The 20,147-nt window shown below is 41.5% G+C and overlaps 2 protein-coding genes across 2 annotated transcripts; both read left to right on the top strand.

Annotated features, from left to right (window-relative positions):
- Nucleotides 1-7,177: 7,177 nt before the first annotated feature.
- Nucleotides 7,178-10,198, top strand: LOC132159790 (laminin subunit alpha-3-like). The gene is made up of 4 exons (XM_059569396.1): nucleotides 7,178-7,416; nucleotides 8,564-8,677; nucleotides 9,805-9,923; nucleotides 10,097-10,198. The coding sequence occupies exons 1-4, from the start codon at nucleotides 7,234-7,236 to the stop codon at nucleotides 10,185-10,187; spliced, it is 507 nt and encodes a 168-aa protein (XP_059425379.1). The 5' UTR covers nucleotides 7,178-7,233; the 3' UTR covers nucleotides 10,188-10,198.
- Nucleotides 10,199-10,285: 87 nt separating this feature from the next.
- On the top strand, nucleotides 10,286-20,136 carry LOC132160199 (laminin subunit alpha-3-like). The gene is made up of 16 exons (XM_059569945.1): nucleotides 10,286-10,376; nucleotides 11,209-11,250; nucleotides 11,445-11,596; nucleotides 11,703-11,813; nucleotides 11,929-12,040; nucleotides 12,144-12,305; nucleotides 12,925-13,120; nucleotides 13,668-13,821; nucleotides 17,224-17,323; nucleotides 18,336-18,452; nucleotides 18,546-18,716; nucleotides 18,876-19,027; nucleotides 19,101-19,289; nucleotides 19,388-19,536; nucleotides 19,627-19,789; nucleotides 19,930-20,136. The coding sequence occupies exons 3-16, from the start codon at nucleotides 11,489-11,491 to the stop codon at nucleotides 20,134-20,136; spliced, it is 2,091 nt and encodes a 696-aa protein (XP_059425928.1). The 5' UTR covers nucleotides 10,286-10,376; nucleotides 11,209-11,250; nucleotides 11,445-11,488.
- The last annotated feature ends 11 nt before the right edge of the window (nucleotides 20,137-20,147 follow it).

Raw genomic sequence — 20,147 nt, 5'->3', positions numbered from 1 at the left:
GAATCTTCTGTGCCCTATTGTCTCGCGTTCTCAGCGAATCGTCACGAGCAGTATACTCCTCTCCGCGGACGCGATGAGTTTCAAGAAGTGCAAGGACCCGTGTACCAGGTACATCATTCAGGGGGACACTCATGACAGGTGCGTAGTCTGCCTAGGCTTACACCACGCACAGGAGGCGCTTAGCGGCCTTTCTTCATGCCCCCATTGCGATGGCCTGCGACTCAGGGTCCTTCGCTCGAGGGTAGATGTGTTCTCCGATGTCGCCGTGTCTAACCCCCGCCACACCACTTCTGCGACTGCCGAGGCACCGCACGAGGTGATAGCTTGGGGTGACACGTGTGACATGGAGCCCGAGGACAGTTCAGCGATGGAAAATTACTCTCCACATCGCTCGCTCTCCCCTACCCTAATACACAGGAAAACTTTTGAACCTGTCGTTTTCTCCTGTGAGGATTTACGGCCCACACCGGGGGCATGTAGTGCCATCTCCTTCGGTTGTGACCGCCATGATGACGACGTTCTTTCCACTGCGGCCTCGGGGTCCGAGGATTTCGCGGCCGACACGAGCCCTCTCCCTCCTAGTGGACAGGAGAGGCGTGTTTCCCCCTCCTACAGTGAGCTGTTGGATGTGGTTTCCCGTGCAGTGGGTACATTGGGGCTGGAATGGGAGGTTGAGAAGGCCGAGGCCCAACCTTCTTCGAAGCTGGACGACCGTTTTCTAACTAGTCGGACACCTGCGCAGCCCCGGAGGCCTTTACCCTTTTTCCCGGACCTCCACCAGGAGGTTTCGAGGTCCTGGAAACAGCCGTTTGCGGCGCGCATCACGAACGCTGCGGCCGCGGATTTCGCCACCATTTCGAGCATGGCGAGTCACGGCTATACAGCGATACCGCCGATAGAAGAGACTCTCGCCGAACATCTTGCGCCTAATTCGGCCGCGGCGTGGAAGTCCCGCCCCCTCCTCCCCTCGAAGGCGTGTCGAGTCACGTCTAGCTTAGTGGGAAAATCCTATATGGCCGCTGGTCAAGCGGCTGCTTCGCTTCATTCCATGGCGATCCTTCAGGCCTACCAAGCGGAGCTGTTAAAAGGATTGGACGAGGGGGACGGCATTACACCTGAGGCGGTCAAGGAACTACGGCGAGCTACTGATTTGGCGCTTCGTGCTACCAAACATACTGCTCGAGCAGTGGGCCGTTCCATGGCTGGATTAATTACGGTTGAGCGCCACCTCTGGCTTAATCTCACCGATATAAAGGAAAAGGATAAATCTTTCCTCATGGATGCCCCTGTGTCTAAGGACGGTTTATTTGGAGAGGCGGTCACTTCAGTGGTGGAGAAGTTCACAGCAGCGAAACAACAATCAGCCGCTTTCCGCCAGCTGATTCCCCGCAGACCCAGAGAGGTTGAACGCCGTCAGGCGCCCGCGCGTTCTCGCTCAACCTCCTCTCACCGCCAGCAAGTGCCCTCTCGGGAAGAGCCTTCACCTATGGCGCCCCCTCGCAAGGACTGGGGCCCTAGGGTTGTTCCACCGGCTCAACAACGCCAGTGAAAAAGATTGAACCTGAGTTCGACGGCCAAGGCCTCTCGCCCTCGGGCACATAACAGCAGCTCCTGATTTTTTCGCTGCCTGCCAGGGACTGTGCCCTCCACTAGAGAGCGCTGTTGGACCGCTTTCGCGCATCCAACACTCTCATTGCAGTCCCCACGCTCAAACCCTGACTGTTTCGCCGCAAACAGCGCCTCGAACAGCATTGGAGCCAACTGTAACACCAATCGCTTCCTCAGACACTATGCACGATCCAGTTTTCAGAGCTCGAGGAGCGCTTCAAAGGGTCTTCATCGAACGGCCCGTCATGACGGCTCGCTCAGCCGCCGCTGTTTCGCTAGCGGCAGAGCCCGATGCTCAATCTGTTGGCCTAATTCCTGCCGTGGACACGTTTCAGGATTACGTACAACGAGATACAACGCCTGCTCTGCATATACTTCCCCTGTGCACGAACACCATGAGTCTTTCGTGCCCGGACATTTCTATGTGTGCAACAGCGTTGCAGGAAACGAACATGTTGAAACCGCTAATATTGTTTCGGGCCGCGTGGGAACGCTTGCCCGGCATTTCTCAATGGGTGTTACGCACAATTTGTCACGGATACACCATTCAGTTTCGGAAAGGCCCGCCCCCTTTCCGCGGAATTCTCTCCACGGTGATGAAACCGATGGACATGGCGGTGCTGAGACAGGAAATGTTAGCTCTACTGAGCAAAGGGGCTATAGAAGAAGTACACCCCTCTCAGATGGAGTCAGGGTTTTACAGCCGTTATTTTGTGGTACCAAAAAAGGACGGCGGATTACGACCCATTCTGGATTTACGCCGTCTAAATCTTGCACTCAGGTCGAGCAAATTCAAGATGCTGACGGTAAAATCTATTTTGTCTCAGATTCAACCAAACGACTGGTTTGTCACGATCGATCTGAAGGATGCTTACTTTCATATTCAGATCATCGAGAGACACCGGAAGTTCCTCAGATTCGCTTTGGAGGGCAAAGCGTATCAGTACCGCGTTCTTCCCTTTGGCTTAGCGCTAGCTCCCCGTACATTCTCAAAATGCATGGACGCAGCTCTGGCCCCGTTGCGGCTCCGGGGCGTCCGTGTGTTAAACTATCTGGACGACTGGCTGGTGTTAGCGCACTCTCAGACTCAAGCACACTCTCATCGAGATATTGTGCTAAATCATTTACACAGCCTGGGTTTACGCACAAACTTCCAGAAGAGTGTATTAATCCCCTCTCAACGGATTACCTTTCTGGGAGTAGATTTGGACTCTCGCGCGATGACAGCAAAGCTTTCTGTCCCGCGCGCTCAGTCGATTACGTCATGCGTTCAGCACTTCAGGGCGGGTCACACAGTGACAGTGAGACTGTGCCTCAGACTACTAGGTCTAATGGCGGCGGCGCTTCCCGTGATTCATCTGGGTTTGCTTTACATGCGCCCGTTTCAGTGGTGGACGAAACGACAGAATATTTCACCCCGTTGTTCTCCGCATCGAACGATCTCGGTGACGCGGAGGTGTGTGATGTCGTTAAAGCAATGGACATCAGCCGAATTTCTCCTCACCGGGGTTCGGCTGGGAATTTGTGCTTCCCGAGAGACTGTCACGACAGACGCGTCTTTGACCGGGTGGGGAGCTGTTTGTCAGGGGCGCCCAGCCCACGGAGTGTGGACAGCGGCACAACGCAGCTGGCACATAAACAAATTGGAATTACTGGCGGTTTTTCTGGCTCTCCAGTATTTTTCGAGTCTACTGACCGGCCGTCATGTGCTTCTCAGAACGGACAACACTGCGGTCGTGGCTTATCTGAACCATCAGGGAGGATTACGTTCTCGCCCTCTGTGCAGACTGGCGAGGCGGATTCTTCTTTGGTCTCACGACAAATTTCTGTCGATCCGGGCTGTTCACATCCCCGGACGACTGAACTTCGGAGCGGATTTATTATCCAGGCAGACTCTGGAACAAGGGGAATGGAGATTACACCCCCAAACGGTGAATCACCTATGGCATATTTTCGGGGAAGCGGAAGTGGATTTATTCGCGTCGAGCACGACTACGCATTGCCCGCTATGGTTCTCCCTAAGCCCTCCATCACCCCTGGGTCTGGATGCGCTAGCTCACAGCTGGCCCAGGACCAGCTTGTATGCGTTTCCTCCGATTCGGCTAGTCCCAGCGGTATTATGCAGAATACGGCGGGACAGAGTGGGACAGCTGTTGCTGGTGGCTCCGCGATGGCACACACAGCCGTGGTTTGCGGATCTCATCAATCTGTTAGCGGGCTCTCCGGTGGAGATTCCCCTCAGACGGGATTTATTATCGCAAGCACAGGGACGGATCTGGCATCCCAGACCAGATCTGTGGAACCTGTGGGCGTGGCCTCTGAGCGGAGTGAGTTGATATGTCCCGGTCTTTCTGCTGAAACTACCGAGACTATATTGAACTCTAGAGCAGTTTCTACGAGACGCTTATATGCTTTCAAGTGGAAACTGTTTATGACATGGTGTGAAACTCATGATGTGGATCCAGTTTACTGCCCTGTGGCTTCAGTACTGGAGTTTCTTCAAGACCGTTTTTCGGAGGGATTGACACCAGCCACCCTGAAGGTTTATGTGGCAGCTATCTCAGCTCACCATGAGCATATAGGTGGTGTTTCAGTGGGTCGTCATCCACTGGTTTCTCGCTTTATACAGGGTGCGCGACGGTTGAGGCCTTTCCGCCCTGTGCGAGTTCCTTCATGGGATTTATCCATTGTGTTACTGGGTTTGTCAGGGCATCCGTTTGAGCCCCTGGAAACTGTATCGGATAAGCTCCTGTCTCTGAAGACACTTCTTCTCATGGCTTTATCCTCCCTTAAAAGAGTTGGGGATTTACAGGCTCTCTCTGTCTCACCCTCGTGCATGGAGTTTGCACCAGGCTCTGTGAAAGTGTTGTTGCGACCTAGGCCTAATTATGTTCCTAAGGTCGCGTCTAATCCTTTTCATTTTCAGCAGGTGGTCCTGGAGGCCTTTTCTCCTGCTGCGACAGAGTCTGGAGATCTAAGTCTTTGCCCTGTGAGGGCGTTGAGGACTTATGTGGATCGCACTGCCCCATGGCGTGAGTCTGACCAGCTGTTTGTCTGTTTTGGACATAAGAATAAGGGCCATGCAGTTACGAAACAGCGCATGTCCCATTGGCTGGTGGAGGCTATTTCCTTGGCCTATGAGGCGCGCGGGCTCGCTTCGCCCTTAGGAGTAAAAGGTCATTCCACGAGAGCAGTGGCTTCTTCTCAAGCCTTTCTCAGTGGATCTTCTATGGATGATATCTGTGCTGCGGCAGGCTGGTCCTCACCGAGCACTTTTATCAGGTCTTACAGTCTGGATGTGAGGATGGCCCCTGGCTCCCGGGTTCTCTCCGCTTGAGCAGATGCTTCCTTGGATCCAAGCTATCAGGTACGTCAGGCGTGATGGTATAGCGTTCCCATACGTGGTGACGTCACCGCAGCATCGAAGTGACCTATGAAAGGGAACATCTCGGTTACGTATGTAACCTTGGTTCCCTGAATAGGGAACGAGATGCTGCGGTTCTGGCCGTGCCGTACCTTGATAGTTTTCTTCCCTTCTCGTCATGAAATCTGAGGTAAATGGCGCGCGGCACCAGGTATATATATGCCTACGCATGACTGGGCGGTGCCACGCGCTATTTGGCCAATAGGATTGGCGGGATGGTATAGGGCTTCAGACATTCGTCACACCGAAGGTGTTCCCCATACGTGGTGACGTCACCGCAGCATCTCGTTCCCTATTCAGGGAACCAAGGTTACATACGTAACCGAGATGTACTTCATTAAATACCATGCTTTTACCAGCATAGGGGTGGTGATTTACCATTTAGGGGTAGTGGGTAAGACACATGCCTGTGGTGTGAGAGACCCGGGTTCGAATCCACTGTGAGACACCAATGTGTCCCTGAGCAAGACACTTAACCCCTAGTTGCTCCAGAGGCGTGCGACCTCTGACATATATAGCAATTGTAAGTCGCTTGCGTCAGCTAAATGTAAAATGTAAATGTACCAGAGTATATGTCCCAAAAACATGGAAATTCCATTCTAATGGTCTGACCCTCTCTTTTTTCAGTTGGGGAACAGGATGGGGTGAAGGAGGCTACATGCGAATGATACGCAACGGCAAAAACACTTGTGGGATCGCCAGCTATGCTCTTTATCCCATTGTGTGAGAAGAACAAGAGTATTTATTTCCAAATAAAGACGTGTGAAGTCTGAAGTTTGTGTCAGAATCAGTTCATTTAGTCCGTGGGTTTGGAAAAGAACAACTATTACACTATGGAGCGGTACTTTAGTCCTGCAATAGAAAATTAGTTTTTGCATTTTTGCTGTCCCTTTTAAGGCGTGCTTTATCAGATTCTTTTTTTCCCATTGCCTCTCCCACTGTGCAAACTTGCATGCGTTTATTCACTGCATACCCAGGTGTTTTTGAGACTAAAGGACTTTTGTTCTCACAATAGGATATTAATGGAGGCAAGGTCATGTGCTCAAATGTTGTGTCTCGTTAAGTGTGTTGCTGTCAAAGACAGGTTCGGTGCTATTGTTGTGCAGTGTTGCGGAAACATTAATCAGTGCATATCATCCATCAACAGTGCACATAAAAGGTTTAAAAATATGAGGATGAAAAAATATGAGGATAAAAAAAATAAAAAGAAAAAGAATGTAAAAATGTTGAGTTAAAAATGCAAAATGTAAAAAAAAAAAAAAAAAACTTTCTCAAATTAACAATAAAAAATATGATTGTGTAATATATTATAATCCATCCAACCATTCTCTAGACCAGTGGTTTTCAACCTATTGGTTTCAACCTAGTGGGTCGCGATGGTGTTGCAGGTGGGCCGTCAATTACTATTAAAAGAAATAATAATATTATTAATATATGTAAAAAGTCATAACATAATAGCATCATTTCATTCATATATATATATATATATATAAACAACAAAAAATTTTTTTAACCGTAACTATGCTTCCACTATTCGAGCTCACTGATTGGTTTAAGAATAAACCGCCAATTTATCTTATATATTTTTGCTGCATATGCTACAGAACAACAGCAGTTGTACCAAGCGGTGCCAGCCCGAGTAATTTTCTGTTCATTGCCAGTTCATTCAGTAAAGACAGTTAACAATCTAGCTTCTGAGTACTAAGTTATTAACTCAACAATAGTTAATTTTTTTTGCAGTGGGCCGCGCAAACATATGTGTTTGGCTGTGTGGGCCGCGAGTTGAAAAAGGTTGGGAACCACTGCTCTAGACCAAAATTAAACAGTTATATATATATATAGTCCTGCAATAGAAAATTAGTGTTTGGATTTTTGCCGTCCTTTTTAAGGCATACTTTATCAGATTCAGTTTTTTCCCATTGCCTCTTCCACTGTGCAAACTTGCATGCGTTTTTTCACTGCATATCCACTGCTGAGACATTTAAAGTTAATTATTTCTGAAGTCACAGATATTCCTTGACATTTCTATTGGTGTAGCCAGCATGTATGTAAACTGCCCTACCTCTCTTCTGTACACACCGCTATCACACACCTGGAGAGAGAAACAGGAAGAAAAGGGATTTTTGAACTTTGTCAGGAGTCAACGTAGGTTGTTGTTTTTAGGAGCGTGGAGTTGCAGTGAATGGCACGCACATTTATAAATGGTTAAGTTCTTCTTCCTGGGAGTCCAAATGCTGTGGACTGGAGTACTGTTGCTGTCCTGTCTGGATCTATGGGTATCTGCAGAAGATTTATGGGACAATGGTATTCAAGTCCAAAAACACAGCCATCAACAGTCATGGGGGCGTATTTTCAGAAAGTATTGTGATTCGGCACAGATTAAGGTAGGATTGTTGTTGTAAAAATGCCCTTCTGCAAAGAAATAACAAAAAAAGTCTTAAACCAGTCTGTTTTGTTAAAGCAACTAAAAGCACCTTAAACCAGCTAAGATCAGTAAAATAATGTTTGTTTCAGCAGTGTGATTTTGTTCCTATTTGGTCCATTTCTTATTTATTTATTTAAATTAAAAGTACAGTTAAACTAGATTACTCGGGTTTGATGCATCAACTGCTAATATTCTATTTAAATTGTTCAATTTAGAGCTTTTCAGTGAATCCTGAGCCAGCTCACAAAATGATTAGTTTCACGGATTTGTGTCCTTCAAACGTATTAAACCTAAGTAACAACTCACCAACTTATCGTCTCTTTTGAATATGTAAATAAATAAAAAATCAAATTTTTGACAGAATTTTTCAATAAAACTATTAACAGAAATATGTGACATGCAATGACGTAAGAGAATGACGGAATCATTTTTGAAAAGAAAAGATTCAAAGATTCCAAAGTTAACCATACATGAATGGAAATTTAGGACCCCCAGGCGAAACAAGTTCAAACATGGTTCTCTTGTGAAGGTATGTCAGATAACAGACTAAGCTTGAATTCATGGACATGCTGCCAGCATAAACTGCAGAAAGTGAAGAAATTAACCCTCATTTTCTATATACCGGTATATATTTATATATATATATATATATATATATATATATAAATAAAAAAAAAAAAAAATATATATATATATATATATATATATATATATATATATATATATATATATATATATATATATATATATATATATAAATAAATATATATATATATATATGCAAAGCATTCAAGTTGTTGCAGTGGCCTGTCTTTAATGTCAATTATGTGAAGTAATATCGTACCTTCAGGGTTAAAGTGCAGGTTCGCAGCATGTAGGTGTTTTCAATGAGCCGTACAAACTATATGCCCAATGCAGAAGCTATGAAACAACTCCATAAAGATTCTTTAACAGCATTCAGGTTTTTTTTGTTTTTTGGGAATGTGTAAATGGTAATTAACATTCTGTGTTTTATCCAAAAGTATACCATTGTTAGGTTTTCCAATATGTCTGCACACGTTTGTTTATCTTATATGATGCTTTTGTCTGCATTTGCACCATGACAGGACTGTGATCGTGGTTATTACAGGGAGCGAAGTTTACCACATAAGGGACGGTGTGTGCGGTGCAACTGCAATGGCCTGTCCAATGACTGCGACACACATACTGGAAAATGTTTGGTAAAATATGTATATTTTAAATTTAAACATAAATAACTTTATTTTTAGAAAGATCACTGTAAAAATAATCCGTAAAATTTACGGTAAATAAATGGCAGCTGTGTAGTTAAAAAATGTGGTAGCAACATTTTATGATCAAATATTATGTTAATATACCAACCTATGGAAGTACTGAAATCTGTGTTGTACCTTTATAATACACTGATATGCACCAAAAGCATGTGGTGATGAGAAAGTCACATGATGAACCTAAGCCAATCACAGGCAGCTTCTATATACTAACATATGAAGATGCACAGTGCCATTCACACAAACACTAAACACCATCATGGTAACACACGTGAAACTGAAATAATGCAATAAACATTAATTTAACAACATAAGACAACCCAAATGAACGAAACTTATAAAAAAATAAAAAATAAGAAAAAACAGCAAAAAATAAATAAATTAATTCAACAAAAAAACATCAAATTTGAAATGTCATGCAGAGAATTCTGGGAATGTCAATTTACGGTAATTCACTGTAAATTATAAATAATTTTTTTTCACTTCCAAAAACAGTATTACATATTATGTCCAATACAGTCTTTTACTGTATATAGTAGGGGAACTTGCAGTTAACCAGGTAATAGGTTTTTACTGTAGCATTTTTACAGTCTTTTACCGTCATTTTAATCTTTGTTATTATATGCCCTTCATTTTTTGTTAGTATATGTCACTTGAACATGAAAAGATGTTTCACAGATTATGACCAAGAATGTCAAATAAAAGCAATTTCGTCCAGGCTTGTAGTGCAATTTTCATCCAGCCACATATTATGAAATATACAAATAAATTATAAAAACAATAAATAGATATATTATACAATATTTTACTGTATATTTATTTGTTTTTGTATTATATATTTTAATATATTTTCAATATTATAAATTGTATACATTATTTGTAGGTTGTTAATCTGTTTACAATTAACATGTCATTAAGACCATATTTGTGATCATAATAATTTAATCATATGGTAACATCTGTAATGTCATCTTTTTTGAGTAATGCATCGCCACTTTATTGTTTTGTGCTCAGTTCTTTTTGTGTGTTGTCACGCTGAAATGACGCTGTATTTGCAGAACTGCCAGTGTAATACAGCCGGCGATCACTGTGAGCGTTGCAGGGAGGGTTATTACGGCAGTGCTGTTATGAGAACATGTCGTATCTGTCCGTGTCCCTTAGCAGACCCCTCTAACAGGTACGACGTCATCTATTCATTAAATAAAATACATACATGACAGTTTCGCCTTTGTTAAAGCAGGAAAACTAAGTTAATTCATCTATGAATTTCTTTTATTAATTAATTAAATTTTATTGCTTATTATATTGATTTTTTATTAATTGAAATATTGTTTATTCATATTTGTGCAGTTTTGCAGTGGAATGTCTCAGGGTTGGAGATGAGTTTGAGTGTTTGTGCAAACCTGGTTACGCTGGAGTTCGATGTGAAAGGTGTCTTTAAAAAAATAAAAAACACAGTTTATATTTGATTGAAATAATTTCATTAAAACACAAAAGTTTGCATGAATGATTTTGAGATTCACTCCTTTTAGGTGTGCGTCTGGATACTATGGCAATCCTTTAGTGAAAAGAGGAAGTTGTCAGCCATGTGACTGTGACCACGGTTATGTATGTAACCCGCTAACAGGTGGTAAGTGTCACAGACGTAGTTCAGAGGTAGGCATTTGATGAAGAAGATGCAAAAATCCAAGGTCTTTTACTTAAATTCACCAACATAAACGTAGTAGATCACAGGAGAAATACTTCTACATTACTATTAGACGATGACCTTCAATACCAGACCCTGACTAAGGAGAAACTGAAGACTTAACTAGAGCAAACAAACAAGAACTAAGGCATTAGTGGGTATTTTCAAAACCGCAGCTTTTTCTACAGTACGTTGTTTGGACTTTCGTCCACATGCAAACTCAGTATCAGGTCTCTGAAACTGAACATTTTTGAAAACGCAAGCCAGGGTGAAGATTATCAAAAACTCTGGTGGCAGTGTTATCGTGTAGACAGTGAAACTGGAGATTTTGGCTTGTGATGTTGGAGCCAGTGCTGTTATCTTGACCTACTGGAAACATTTTCAGGCTTCTGATTGGCCAACACAGGTCTGCAGTTGAGATTATATTGCCACCTATTGGCTTGGCATGCTCTTGACAGTGCATCATAGCATGCTTTTGCATTTTCACGTGGACAAAGATTTTTTTTTAATGGAAGAAGGAAAAACTCCTTCTGTTTATAAAAATACCCATGTACATGTGGACATGGCCTAAACAAGCAGCACCTTGAAAAGAGTTAATTAGTACAGAAATTAAACAGAACCAAACAAGCACACACAAACTCAGAATGTGACTACTAATTTACATAATAATATTATACATTTTAGATTGGATAAAAAAATTCAATATTTTAATGTTGATGCTAATATTCAAAGTGTTATATTACAGTGCAAACATCTTTGTTCTTTGTTCCCATAGATTGTTATGAGGCCGACGACCCGAATACGGACAACTGCCTCGGTTTGTTCCTCAAAAAAAAAGAAATCTTAAAAATTGTGTGAAAACACAATAATATTGTGGACCTATATATTTCTGCATGGGGGCTCGGGGTTGTTTGTATATTTCAGTAATCCTGTGATATTTATTCATAGGCAATGTGACAATGAATGACAGGGTTGATTAGGATTGACTTACTCCGGTCTTTTTCCTGTTAGAGTGCGATGCCTGCGTCATTAAGTTATTGGATGATCTTAATGCGATGGATGATGAGTTCTCCAAACTGAAGACTCAACTCGAGCTTTATACTCAAAATGCTACTTCACTCACAGAGCTGAAAAAACTTGAAGATGCCATTGCTGGGACAAAGGTCCCTACCAGAATCTTCCACACCAACACTTTGGAATTACATTAAAACACCAAGTATTTTAACACACCATTTTTTTTTTTTTTGACAATCATTTTCGCTTCTTTAGGTTTTGGTCCATAAGTACACTCAATCTGTCTTTGCATTGAAACCAAAGGTTTTGGAGCTTGAATCTGATCTTAAAAGTATCATAGATGACCTCACTTTTCTCAGTAACAAGGTACCGTTATTGTTTATGGTGGTTTATCTATATGTAGTCCATTAATTGGAGCATGAAATCCATTGTCGTCATTACCTGACCTAGAATTACAGAATCAACTTGTTTGTTCCTACAGGCACTTGAGATGTTCTGTACTGCAATACAGTTGTTAAAGACTCTGGACCAAACCTATCAAAGAGGGGACAACCTACGATCTGAGAGTTTGAAACTCTTACAAAAGATACAAGGTGAACCCACTAGATCCGGCTGAGATTTTGAAGCCAATTTCTTCTTGAAATGTCTTTCTTCATCTTACTCACCAGTTGCACTTTTCCATCTTAACCCTAATAGAGTTCTTGGAAGAGTTGAAGCGATCCAACCAAACGGGTGGGAACACAGAGGCAGCCACCAGGATGATAAAAGAAGCCCGATCGATGCTGGAGAAGATGCAAAGACAAAGCTGTAGGGTTCAGAGAGAACTGGCTAACGAGGAGCTCAGAAAAGCACAAACATGTGGGTCAATTGCTTCTGAATCAGATCAATTAAAACATGGGTGCATAATCTTGGAGGGCCAACATCCTGCAGAGTTTACTTGTCCCAACACAATTGCATGAAGTTTCCAATGGAAGACCTTGAGCAGCTGATACTGAGCCAGATTTACCAACACAAACCCTCATTTGGTGTTAAAAAAACAGTGTTACGATTTACTGAAGACATACAGTGGGAAATTAACAATGAAAAGGCATGGAGACAATTATTTTTGCGAATCGCTTTATTGAATATGCATTTATAGGAGTTTTCCTTTCGATCTGTAAATTTATGGGAATAGACACAAATCACACAATGCAATTTACTAAGATTTGCTCTCGTCAGTTCACTGATATTTGGAGCATTATTTAACGCCCTCCAAAAAAAGTAAGTCTGTAAGCAGACGGTAATTTGTGCTGCTCGGAGTAGATTGTTCTGGTCATTATGGAAATGAGATGTTGCAACTGTGTTCTTTTATGTGCACCTTGTCAGTAAATCACCCACAGAATACATAGACATAGAACTGAAATTAGGATTTTGTTTTAGGAACCTTAGTAGTAAACAAACTCCTTCATGGTTTCAAGTGTGCTTGTTTCTCTTACAGTACTTAACCTCATCGTGAATGACCTGATGGTTCCTGTGAATGGCTCCTTGGAAGTGGCTGATCGTATTAGACAAAAACTCATGGATCAGGCAGAAGATCTTAAAGATATAAAAGAGGCGCTTACAGATGCACAGCGTGATGTTATCAAGGCCAATGATGTGAATAAACTCAACGAGGAACAGCTGAGAAATTTTTGGTAATCAAATAATAATAGTTGGCGAATGTAAAAGATGCTGACATGAAAAACTTTTTTGGCCATCTTTGAGAGACACTGCTGTATAAGATTTTTTATATGTTCACACCTTCATTGATTGATTGTTCAACAGAAACAGTTCGAGAAATTGAGTAAAAATCAAGAAAACATCATGGCCAATGTGAACATGACCAGAGAGACACTAAAAGAGACTTCGGATTTCCAGAAAATGATGGCTGACCTAACAAAGGTGACAAATAAAGATATTCTTTTGTAAAACGTTCACCAGTTTTGGATACTTACCTTTCGTTCTCTGCCAGGAAATTAGTAATCTAGCAGCTTTGATTGACGGAGCAAAAAACACTCTAGAGGCAAAACTTGAGCTGCTCGCCAATGCAACTGCTAAAGCGGGAATTGTGAGACAGGCTGAGGAGCATGCACAGGAACTTATGAAGCTGGCTATGGACTTTCAAATGTAAGTCCTCTAAAGATCCTGAAACCATATTTTTTGTTTTTTCGCGACATTGTAATGACTGAATGTGTCTTGAAGGTTCATACGAAGGTTCATACGGAGCATCACCAGTTCAACTGCTGTTCAGAAAGCAATTGAAGCCATCAAAGCATTCACAAGCGTCATTGATGCCATAAAGGAGGCGGAAGCTGCTGCCAAACACACTAAAGAAGTTGCAGACCGTGCTTTTGAGGTAGACGTGATGATAGGTGGTCGATATTAAAATATAATAATATTTTTAGGGATGCACCGGTTGACCGGCCATAAATCGGAACCGGCCGGTTTTTGCTTAAAATATGCGATCTGCAATCAGCAGGTTTTTGGTCTTTTTTTCTGCCGATTTTTCCAGAAGTGCGCCCGCGTGCACAGACTACATTGTAATCATTCGCTATGCCATTTGTGTGGAAGTATTTTAAAATCTGTGCACAGGACACGGGCAGCCGTTCAGCACTGGAAGTGCAGATCTACATTGTCTGAGGCACAGAAAGCAGGAAGCGAAGTTAGCGAACAGCCGACTGCACAAAATAAGAGTCCCTTTCCTGCTCACTGAAGCTGCCCGAGCGTACTGTACCTGTTCGCGCCCTGCACACGCGGAGACAATGAAGGGATGTTCAGCTCAACTTCTCACGTGTTGGATGAGAAACGAAACGTACTAAACTGTGACAAAACTGATTATTTTTTATTTTTTTGTAAAGTAGAACTTGCATACATGCCAGAAGCCAAAAGTAAATGTCAGTTCTGTATAGGATGATTATTTTTATTTTACCTTAAAATTATATTGACTTAATTTGATTTGATTTTAAAAGATTTTAGGGTAATGATTCAAATCTATAATTTTTAACTTGAGACAATAGTTTATCTATTTTTTATTTTTATATTGGATGAATGAAACACTTTGCATCTTTGTTTTATTCGCACCAACATTATTAGATTTTAACTTTTTGGAATAATATTTATATAGCATACCTTTATTTAGTCTCACTGGTAAAGACCTGGTAAAGAACTAAAATACTGAATGCTGATTAAGAAACCTCTTATTGAATGTGTGTTGATTGTGTTGTTTGGATTGTAGAACTATGCAATTATTGCCTTTAATTTAGTTAATCTTTTAATTTAAGGCCAGTTCTATCTAGTTTCAACCCAATTAAAAAACAAAAGCTAAATGCTGATGTCTGTAACATCTGTGTTTGTATTGAATGTAGGCTACTTACTGTGCAGTTACTGCCGTTAATATCAGATGGTTACGGTTTGGCCTATTAAATACCAAATAAACATCTTGTTTATGCACACTTAACCTTCTATCTTGTTTGTTGCTTAAAGAAAAAAAAATCGGAAATCGGTATCGGAATCGGCCAGTTTGCTTGTAAAAAAATCGGTATCTGAATCGGCTGTAGCCGCACCGGGTTGTACATAATAATTAACTCAAATGATATATAGGGAATTTGGGTAATTAATCAGGAATATGATTAATATATATATCATATTACAGTTGCATTAAAATTATTGAAGATGAAAAATAGGTCAATTGTATATATTAATAACTCATCACAAGGCACTGTAATTTACTCATTAATATTTCAATATTCTATTCTTCATATCAATTATTGTGATATCTTTTACTAGAAATTAATGTGAATCAAACGTGGTTCATCCAGCAAACGGCTGTAAGATTCACTTATTAATTCTCAGTAACGCTATCACTTCTTATAATTCCAGGACAAATAGTTTCTGGCCATGAAACCATTCTCCTGTCCTTATAAAATTTATATTACTTAAAAGTAACAAATGAGCTTTGTAGCTAAGATCGACATTTCATTGACTTCGTAACATGAGCAACTTAGACAGACAATCTTGAGTATATGGAATTTAATAATTGAACTAATGATACATCAAACTACGATTTATACAGAGTAAACACGCGTACGACAATATAGACAGTAAACTTTGTACAAGACATAACGGAATCCAAATGAGGGAGAGAGTGAAAGAGGATGAATGAGAGAATAGGCGTGATCACAATCACGTGCTCAGTTATGTAAACCCACAGACAGTAACCCTTGAAAGGCAACAAGAAATCAAATTATAGACAACTTAAGCAGCATTTAAAATCTCCATAGAGAATGATACTTGTAAGTGTTTCTCTTTGTGTATGCGAAAGCAGCGGGCGTGTAGCGTGCGTCAGTCTTGGCTTGTCCTCTCTGTGTCCGGGCTGCTGCGGAATCGCGCGATATTTGAAAGTTCAAAGAAAGCAATGTTTCAGACTTCGTCTTCCTCGTGTGGAGAGGCGAATAGGTGAATAAACTTAGTAATGAAAATAAACAAAACAACGAAAACGAAAGCTTCCGAAGGAGTCATGAGAATGGCTGTCCTCTCAGCCCCTGTGCTGAGAGGGACGGCGATAGGAGCGCGGCCGAGCAGCGCGTAAGAGAAGAGCGCGACCAGAGAAGAGAAGAGAGCTGGACCTTCCGGGGTCAGCTCTTATGGCTTGAAATGGTTCACGCCTCTGTTCGCGTGAACAACCAATGAACGTCCGCGATCTGAAGCGGGAAAAAGTTCCTTTGTCTCTGTGGAAACACCCACCCTAATAAATTAGGGTTTATCAGATTTCAACAGTGATATTCTAGCACGTTCATAATTCCAGATTAATACATTTTACATTAATTTGCTTTAGATAAATGAGTTCGTCAAAGCATGACGATTAAACAGACACCAAAAGTGACATATATAAATGATCAAAACATGAAGTTACATTCAAATGCAGAATTACACACATTTAAAATTTGATTAACACATGATAAAATTGCAGATACTCCAATTTGATTTGGGGAGACATCTAAGCACAAAAAGAGATACATTCTATACCTTTAAAAGGTGCTTTTCTCTTTCCTTACAAAAGATCCCAGCGAGAGCTGGCTTCCCTGTTTCTCCCAGATATGGTCGTAAAGTTTTTTATGACTTGGGGGAAGGGAAGGGTTATCAACAGGGCTCTATTTGGGAACATTAATTAGGATGAACATTTCCAAATCAGAAGTTAGCACTTATACTCTTCACATAACAAGGATTAACCATTTATGCAATGCACAACACATACTCAAAATACATATTATTAAGGACTTACATGATGAGTGTAAGATAAAACATTTGTGGGTGTGTGTGTGTGTGCAAGTTTGTAAGGAGAGTTCGTTTTTCCTTTGAAGCTGGAATGTGTTGTCGGGCCGTGGGGGAAAGAAAAACGGGGGTTTCGTCCTTTTTTCTTTTGAGGCTCGCCCACGTGACTTTGGAATGTCTCATCCTGTGTCGTAAATAATTTAAATCCAGCCAGGCTGGCGCCAGGCCAGCCATTTAGTGTAAAAAGCTTTCATTTTATATGCCTGAATTTAAAATCTAAAAGTGTTAGGTTTTCATTGTTTTAGATTCAACGAACCGTGATTCATTAGTTCAGAACCCATGAATCGATGACCTGCATATCTGTTACACGGCCATGAAAAACCATGATTGTGCATCCCTAAATATTTTGTCAAAATGAAACTCTAAAATCAGTTGTTTTAGTGAATTGAGTCAAACTTACTCTGTTTCTCTGAATTTCATGTCCCAGGATGTGCGAGGACAAGATCTCCAAATTAGTGCCAATGATTTGAAAAACTTTGCAAATACTCTGCTGGAGAAGGCTAAGGAAGCGGAGATACAGCTAGAAGGTTAACACTGTCACATTTAATTGACATAAAATAGCATCCAGAGCAATAGTGCACAGTCACAGGCTTCAACGTCACCACCACCATTTATCTTTTGACAGCTCTTTTAGTGTTTATTTTAAAAAGAAAGGTTAGAACTGGAAGAGTGCATTCACAATGAGGCTATAACAGCAGACTAGTGAGTAGATGAGTTTACTGACTTCAGGACAATGGAACCTGATATGCTAAAATGCTAATGCTCGGTATTCACACCAAAAGATAATCAGGCTGATTTTGGGCCAATTTCCCCCCTTCCGACAATCCTAGCTATGTCCCAATTATTATTATTGATGTTTCTACAGAATATCTTATCAGATTTCCCTTGGTGTGAGGTGTGTTAAGAGTGTCCGAACCTGATTGGAAGAACGTCGGAGCCATCCCAATCATGCATGTTGAAAATGTATGAACATAAATCCTGATGTGTGGGGGGAACCCCGAGAACAAACGTGCGCACGCTCTGGAGATTATCATGTGAAACGAAACAATATCCAATCAGAAAGCGAGATGATGGAAGACGGAAGCAATCATGGTGCAGCACAAAGTGAAACTGATGTGGACAGCTCACTCTGTAACTTGTACAGACCATGTTCCCGCCATCTCCACGACCTCACCCAAACCCTTTTCTTTTTTTCCGTGAATTTTCTGTGAAAATCATTCCAAACACTATCATTGCAATTTCTTCCTGCATATCGTCCGCCATGCTTATTCTGAAGTCTCGCGAGATTTCCTGTGTTTACAGTCGAGACTCTTGTCTTTGTCACATCATGGCACACCACACACTATAGGAGCTAAATGGTTAAATCTAGGATTTTTTTTATCCTCATGTTTGTGGTCTATCACATTTTGAAAATCTTATAAGATGTAAAAAATCTTTTGTTGTGTACCCAGCATAACTCGTTTCCAAACAAAATGAACTAGAAATCACAAGAATTCACAGGCATGTTGTGCTGTTTAGTAACAAAACTGTCATCAACAGATGTTATGCAAAAATGTGAAGCTTACAAGGACCTGATCCAGATGGCCAAAGACAAACAGAACTCCATGCAGCAAGTCTTGCAAGATCTGTTGGAGAGGATTAAGAACATCAAAAGAGGTGAGAAGCTCATTTCGCTCAAACACTTTTTTCCCACAATAAATATCATCATGGTCTTGTCACATGAACACTTGGGTGGTTTGATTTTTTTAGATGATATTCCTGTCCTCATCAACGAAGCCAAAGAAGGTGCAGCAGATGTGAATGCCACAGCAGACGATGCAAAAACCAGAATGCAAAACATCAGCGAGGAACTTAACAAAATCAAGATTTCCTCTCTAGATTCAAACCTGACCAGCTTACTTGACGGTGTCAACAAAACATGTCAGTCTCCTCAATTCTTCTTTCCAAAAACCTTGAGTTGATATAATGCACATTATTCCGAGTTCAAAGATGTCTGTCAAACAAAGTATGAGCATATAAGTTTCTGTCCTGGTTTTGGAGGAACGTCACTGAACGCTAAATCTTTATAATCTTTTACAGTGTCAGAACTGGATCAGTCTTTCCCTTCACTGATTAACAAACTAAACAAAGTGATGAACCAAAGCGGCCGCATGCCTAGTTCAGCCAACATCTCCAGCGGCATCCAGAAAATCAAAGACTTGATCGAACAGACCAGGGACGCGGCCAACAGGGTGAGTTCTCAGGAAAGCAGAGATGTTTCTCCAGTCGCCTCCAGATGTTGATCTCGTACGTTCTCGTTTCTAGATCAGGGGGCCGATCTTGTTTTCTGGTGATGCTCACATTGAACTTCGACCTCCTAAAGACCTAGAAGACTTCCGAACCTTTACTGTTCTCAATCTTTCTCTGCACCAACCAATATCTCGAGGCGATGGAAGACGTAGAAGTCAACTGGGTGAAGACAACCAGTTTGTTTTATATCTTGGAAATAAGCATGTGAGTAGGACTTTGATTACTTTGACTACTTCATTTATAAGAGATGCATCAATGTATAAGCAGTGCAGTGTTTTACTTGTAGTTCTCATAATCAACAGACAGTGAGGGATTTCATTGGCCTGGTTGTGAAGGATGGTGTCCTGTTTTGTGTCTACAAAGTGGGTGGCCGTTTTTATGAGATAAAAACCAGCGAAATCACCAAGTCTGACAACGCCAAAGCTTTTATGGATAGGGTGGATTTCCGCAGGTAAACTCCATTTGCCATTGTATATCTCCACCGATTACATACATCTGCATTTCTGAAAACAATTTGTGCCTTTTTTAATTCCCAACTCAGAGTTTATCAAGATGCGCAGGTCATATATACAGAGATTTTCACTTCAACTGCACCCAACCGGCTGCCGCCTATGATTAATAAGCCTAACGACATGAATGGATTGCTTGATCTGGATCCCAATGAAGTTGTCTTATATGTAGGAGGATACCCAGACGATTTTGAGGTAAATAAGTCAACAAAAGAGTTGAGAAATAAGGCCAACACCTTTTTCGACTATACTTTCTACACAGTTCTCAGGCTTTTTTTATGTTTTTTTTTTTTAACATTGTTTCCTATCTCTATATTCTGAATCTGGCCTTTTAGCCACCCAAAGAGCTTCGGTACCCAGGATACAAGGGTTGTATCGAGTTTTCTACATTAAATGATCGTATCCTTGGCTTGTACAACTTTCAGCGTGCCATCAACATCATGAAAACCGACATGTGTCAAAGGTACCTTGTTTTTCTTTCAGATGAGGTCTTGATCTCTACTTCAAAGTTCAGAGTCATTGTTCCTATATTCCGTCCCTAGGGGAAAAGTCC

The sequence above is a fragment of the Carassius carassius genome, chromosome 16, assembly GCF_963082965.1.
Source record: "Carassius carassius chromosome 16, fCarCar2.1, whole genome shotgun sequence".
NCBI lineage: Eukaryota > Metazoa > Chordata > Actinopteri > Cypriniformes > Cyprinidae > Carassius > Carassius carassius.
The sequence above is the reverse complement of the archived record's forward strand: the minus strand, read 5'-3'. Positions and strand labels throughout refer to the sequence as shown.